This window comes from Pinus tabuliformis, chromosome 3_1 (assembly GCF_031772625.1).
Source record: "Pinus tabuliformis cultivar Carrire ecotype Pingquan chromosome 3_1, CPIR1, whole genome shotgun sequence".
NCBI lineage: Eukaryota > Viridiplantae > Streptophyta > Pinopsida > Pinales > Pinaceae > Pinus > Pinus tabuliformis.
Window position 1 is genome coordinate 837,483,578 of NC_142301.1, and position 6,594 is coordinate 837,490,171.

The 6,594-nt window shown below is 35.2% G+C and overlaps 1 protein-coding gene across 1 annotated transcript; it reads right to left on the reverse strand.

Moving 5' to 3' along the window:
* Positions 1-4,124: 4,124 nt before the first annotated feature.
* LOC149190110 (cullin-1-like) lies at positions 4,125-4,792 on the reverse strand. The gene is made up of 2 exons (XM_089410434.1): positions 4,506-4,792; positions 4,125-4,422 (listed from the first exon to the last, which is right to left on the reverse strand). Exons 1-2 carry the CDS (start codon positions 4,790-4,792, stop codon positions 4,125-4,127), a joined length of 585 nt encoding a protein of 194 aa, XP_089266560.1.
* Positions 4,793-6,594: the final 1,802 nt, after the last annotated feature.

A 6,594-nucleotide genomic window follows, 5' to 3' on the forward strand; every position in this document is an offset into this window, starting at 1 on the left:
ACCCAGCCACTGGTGGTCCCAATCTCATCCAAGACTCTATAAATAAATCAAACCAGAAAAATTAAACTCGCTCTAGGGAGATGCACATGTCCCTTTTCCCTCTTCAGGGGTGGGGGGTATCTCTTTTCTCTCTCTCTCTCTCTCTTTTTTTCTCATTACCCTAAAGGGCGACAAAAGGGGTTATTGACTTTGGGGATTCATGGGATATAGCACCAAAATGGTGAAAATAAATCTTACGACTCACATTTTTTTAAATTTAACACTATTCTGGTGTTATTGAGTAGTATATGCACTAGTGCTCCAGAGTTACTTTTTATTTAAAAAAATAACCCTCGAACAGTGCAGCATTGTTAAGCACCGAGATGTACTATTATATTAATGGCACCGATGCTTATTATATGAGTAACACACCAATGTTTTTTAAATTAAAAACCTTTCCACAGTACACCCTATTTTTTACAAATCGGGGCTTTCGTAAAAAGGGAACGCTGGTGTTTTATGTGACTATAACACCAAAATGGTAAAAATGAATTTTACGACCAACATTTTTTTTTATTTAGCCCTTGTTTGGTGCTATCGATTAATATATGCACCGGATCTTGCTACTTACTCAGTGCATCATTGTTTTTATTTTTATAAAAAATAACCTTGCCATAGTGCACTATTGTTTGTTAAGCATCGGGCATATAGTTCTATTAACTAAACTGGTGCTTATTTTATACAAAGTATACTACCATTTGTAAATTAAAAACTATTCCATGTGCACCATGTTTTTTTTATGCACTAGGGCTATCATAAATAGGGATAACATCGGTGCTTCATTACAATATAGCATCAATATGGTAAAAATCAATTTTACGACTAATATTTTTTTAAATTTAACCCTTTTCTAGTGCTATCGAGTAGTGTGCGCACAATGCACATATTCTACTCAGAGCATTGTTGGTTTTTTTATTTTATAAAAATTAACCCTTCCATGGTGCACAATTGCATATAAGCACCAGGTTGTACAATTCTATTAACAACACCAATGCATATTATCTAAGAAGCGCACCGACATTTTTAAAATAAAAAATCCTACCACTGTGCACTATGTTGTTTACGCACTAGGGCTTTTGTAAACAATTATTAGATCGGTGCTTCGTAAGAGTATAACACCAAAATGGTGAAAATGAATTTTACAACTAACATCTTTTTTTAATTTAACCCTTGTTTGGTGCTATTGAATAGTATATGCACATGTGCACCTTATATATGCAGCAGACTGTTGTTTTTCTCTGTATAAAAAAAAAACCTTGTAATGGTGCACCATTTTATATTAAGCATTGGGGCCTTTAGTTCAATTAATGACACTAGTGCATTTAATATAAGAAGCACACCACTATTTTTAAATTAAAAACCCCACAAAGGTAAACCATATTTTTTATGCGCCAAGGCATTTGTATATGGATATATCATTGTGGTGTGACGAGAGTATAGCACTAGACTGGAAAAAAATGAATCTTACGATCGATATTTTTTTAAACTTAACGTTTTCCAATGTTCTCAAGTAGTATATGTATCGGTGTGCCTTATGCACCATATGTTATTAAGCACTAGTGCATCTAGTTATAGTAACACACCGATGCGTTAATGTATTATTGACTCACCGTTAAAAACATCCACCCGCCCAACTGCACTAGTGACCTCCGCTATAAATATATTTTTGGGCTATTTTCATATGGGATTCCTCAAAACCATCACTAGAGTGTATTTTCCTTGTTGTGGAGGAAAAATAATTTATGGCCTTGAGCATCAAGGAAGGAAGTGCAAAGAGTAAAGACCTTAGGGTTGAGGAAAGTAGGGCTATGAGGGAGTTCTTAGAAGAAGAACATGTTAGAGCTTCCAAGAAGGACCCTCAGCCAATATCATAGTTTGAGTCTTGGTTAGTTCGCAAGTGGGTCAATAAGTAGGATGATGAGGAGAAGAGACTAAGGTAAGTGGAGGCAGCCACTCAATGAGAGACTCCCAATATAGGGAGAGTTCGAGCCAGGTGAGTAGACAAATTGTTTAAGGATGATTAGGAAAGAGTTGGACCTCCCAATACCACATTTAGCCAAAGTAAGAAGCCACAAAGATACACGAGGTACATGACAGTTATGACTAAGGTGATAAATTCCGATCATAAGAGCATGTAGCAAGCAAGGTCATGTGGCTTGTGCAACAGCATGAATAATAATTTACATAAAATCTAATTCTACAAAACAATCTAATTTACATAAAATCTAATTCTATATGTCGTGCAATAAATAATTAAAAACCATAGCTTTTCAACCAAGTCCACATATCGAGGTAAAGTAAAACGATTTGTTCAAATAAAATAAAATTGGTTCAAATTTTGGCACAAGAGACATGTCTAGTAGTAAAATAATAAAAACATGGCCTTTCAATATAAGAAGCACACCGCTATTTTTAAATTAAAAACCCCACAAAGGTAAACCATATTGTTTATGCACTAGGGCATTTGTATATGGGTTTATCATTGTGGTGTCATGGGAGTATAGCTCTGGACTGGGAAAAATTAATTTTATGACCGATATTTTTTTAAACTTAACCTTTTCCAATGTTCTCGATTAGTATATGTATCGGGGCGCCTTATGTACTTAACACACAATTATATATATAATAATAACTTTTCCATGATACACCATATGTTATTAAACACTAGTGCATCTAGTTATAGTAACACACCGATGCGTTAGTGTATTATAGACACATCATTAAAAACATCCACCCACCCAACTCCACTAGTGACCTTCGCTATAAATATATTTTTGGGCTATTTTCATATGGGATTCCTCAAAACCCTCACTACAGTGTATTTTCCTTGTTGTGGAGGAAAAATAATTTATAGCCTTGAGCATCAAGAAAGGAAGTGTGAAGAGTAAAGACCATAGGGTTGAGGAAAGCATGGCTATGAGGGAGTTCTTAGAAGAAGAACATGTTAGAGCTTCCAAGAAGGACCCTGAGCCAATATCATAGTTTGAGCCTTGGTTAGTTCGCAAGTGGGTCAATAAGTAGGATGATGAGGAGAAGAGACTAGGGTAAGTGGAGGCAGCCACTCAATCAGAGACACCCAATATAGTTAGAGCCACGTGAGTAGACAAATTGTTTAAGGATGATCAGGAGAGAGTTGGACCACTAGCCAAGTAAGCCACAAAGATACACAGTAGCACTTAAGTGATATAGTTAGAGCCACGTGAGTAGAAGAAGGATCAGGAGAGAGTTGGACCTCCCAAAACCACGTTTAGCCAAAGTAAGAAGCCACAAAGATACACAAGGTACATGGCACTTATGAGTGAGGTGATAAATTCAGATCATAAGAACATGGTTGGAAAAAAAAGTCTTCAAATCAGATTCCACAGTAAGAAACCAAGAAGTATTCTAATTCATAGGGAGCAACTACAAAAACAGATAAAAAGGAGTACTGAAAATGTAGCAAGCAAGGTCATGTGGCTTGTGCAACTGCATGAATAATAATTTACATAAAATCTAATTCTACAAAACAATCTAATTCTATATGTCGTGCAGTAAATAATTAAAAACCATAGCTTTTCAACCAAGTCCACATATCAAGGTAAAGTAAAACGATTTGTTCAAATAAAATAAAATTGGTTCAAATTTTGGCACAAGAGACATGTCTAGCAGTAAATAATTAAAAACTATGGCCTTTCAACCAATTCCACATATCAAGGTAAAGTAAAACGATTTGTTTCAAATAAAATTGGTTCAATTTTTGGCAAAAGAGACGGGACAATCCATTGTTTAACTTCTGTTTCCAGCCAAATATAAGCTTATAATGATGACTCAAGAAGATGAGAGCCTAGGCAACCAATAACACCATAAAAAATTAGATATAAAATAATCTAGAAAATAATAGTCAATGCACATACCAAACTCGTATATCATGGCTACATAAAATCTAATTCTACAACGGCAGGAATAATAATTTAGATAAAATCAAATTCTACAAAACAATATGTTCAAAGTGAATTGAAAAGTTTCGTATCCTGCAAATGAATGACTGAGAATGTAGGGCTAAAACAATACCCGAAAATGATACCATGTATATTGAGCAATTTGTTTTATGCTATATATCGAATGATATTAAAATTTTCTTTGTCCCGTTCTATGAACTCCCTTGAAATCAGATCTTCAATCTGCTTCTGCATTAATTTAACTTTTGGTTTGAACGTGGCTTGCAGTTGCTCAACGCATTCAACGAATAATTCCTGACTGCTCAAGACTTTTCTAGCCTTCATTGTCCGAACTATTGCAGCATCGATGGCATGGCATCTATCGCCATCTACAACCTCGCTGACTCTCTTCTTCTCATCCATTTGTGGAAGTGAAATCTTAATCCTCGCAGATTTGCAGGTGAAGCTAGCATTGAATTCAAAACTATCAGTTTTTGTTATTGTTTGAGTCACCGGCTGCTTCAAAATAATCTTGTACTTTCCACATACAAATGAATGAAGCAGTCATAATTTCCCCAACATTTCTCAACTTCTTTCAACAGGAACTGATCATGCACTTCCCCTAAAGCTGGCAATATTGTGACAGCAACGTATTCTTCCAATGAAATCCTGTACTTGTCATAGAGTTGTTGTGAGTACAGATAAGGAGGCCTTTGGGTGCGCATTTTGTACACAGTTGTATAAATGTTAATGTACTCAGTTACAGGAAACTTGCCTTTTAAATCTGTTTTGAGAATCTTTATCAACTTTAGGATGCCATTCTGAATAATACCCATCCTTCATTGAATTCTATAGTACCTGTATCTGTTGACATCATCATCTTTTTACAATGGTAACTGCCCGCCTTTCTTAGCCGTCACCTTCTGTCAAGCGACGTCTGCCAACGTTACAGAGAAGTCTTGCCGAACGCATAGAATATCAGGTAATGTAACGGATTGTGTCGACTGTGCCTCTTTGTGTTGGTCGCTTCCCATAAAACAAAAGAAATTGTGTCACATGGTGAGGAAGAAGAGAAGAACCATTTTGATATATTTATACGGAGATCGCCACTCCATATGGGACACCCAAATTTCTGGGCCGACAATTCGTGAAATAAATAAATTATGAACCATATAAACTTCCATCTCAAACTACCGTACAAAATTAAGCTAAAAGACTAACAATGTTATATTTCAATCCATGAAAAGTTAATTTGTGGGACTCTCCCTCATAGATTATGTCAATTTCCAGTGTATGCATTTTTCACGTTTGTCACACATTTACACTACACATTATCATACTCCTTTGAATGCAGATGAAGATAGGCCATGCAAAATATTATTAATGACCATTGTGAGTGGGGTTTGATCTATGAGAATATGGGATTATATGTGAAGAGTGTAGCATAATGGATGTTAGGAAGCATACCTTTGCTTGCAAAATTTGCATATTCATAATTTTTTTATTTTTTATTTAAACTATTTTTTCAAATACTTATGGTTGATGGTTGCACTTGTTTTTCAGTAAAAATAATGTTTTCAGACAAATTTTTCGGCACTTTTGCTTTTAGTCAACATTCAAGCCATTAAACGTAGTGGAAAAAATTTCAATGCCATAAAGACATCTCTTGAGAATTTGAGAAGCAATGCAATCCTTATAGGTGTGACCCTTCTCATTATTTGAATTCAGTGTTGTATATCTATTATAGAATATTAATACAAAATAAAATATGTCATGGTTTAAAGACATGCCATGATACATTTTGGACTCTATTGGGTATTGGATGCTACTCATCATTGTGAAGGTCAATGAAAACAAAATGGTGAGCACAAAAGAGATAACATAATCATCGTGGCACAACTCCAATCTTGCAGCTTGTCACAAAAAAGGAAAAGAATTAGAAACAAAAAAAATTGATGCATAGGGCAATGTCTGCTCAGTGGGACCTGTGCATTGTTATGGCAAAAAAATCTACATGATTACTGCTGCCAAAACTTGTTAGCCCAAATGTAAATTGCATAGCGACTATAATTGTTGAAATGGTTAAAAAAGTTATTCCACTGCCATCACCTACACATAATTCTCTATGCTGAGGGACAATTTCCCTTCCTCTAGACGCATGTGGTTGACTATTCCTTATGGATTTGAGTTCGGCAACCTGCCCTTGATTCAGACTTGATTGCCACACTTTCATCATAAAGTTCTGCTAGTAGAATTCAATGTGATTAGAATATTAATTTAATCTAATGCATTATAATTGTGAATTTGGAAAAAAAAAATTGGGATATATATTATATTATATATATATATATATATGAAACTTGGAAAATATAATTCTTACTTGTCTTGTGATGGGGTGATTAGCTTTCTTTAAGCATCTTAGAAATCGTACAGAGCGAACTCCATCAAGTTGTCTCACAACCCTCGTAAAGGTGTAATCAACAAGCTATATTCCAAGTTCCACTCTAGAACTCCCGAATCACGGATCTCCCAAAGTCAATTACTGAACAACGTTCCAAGCTATTGCATAACCTCATGAGAATGTTGGAAATAATACTGAGAGGGGGGGGGTGAATCAATATTATTAAATTCTTTTCAA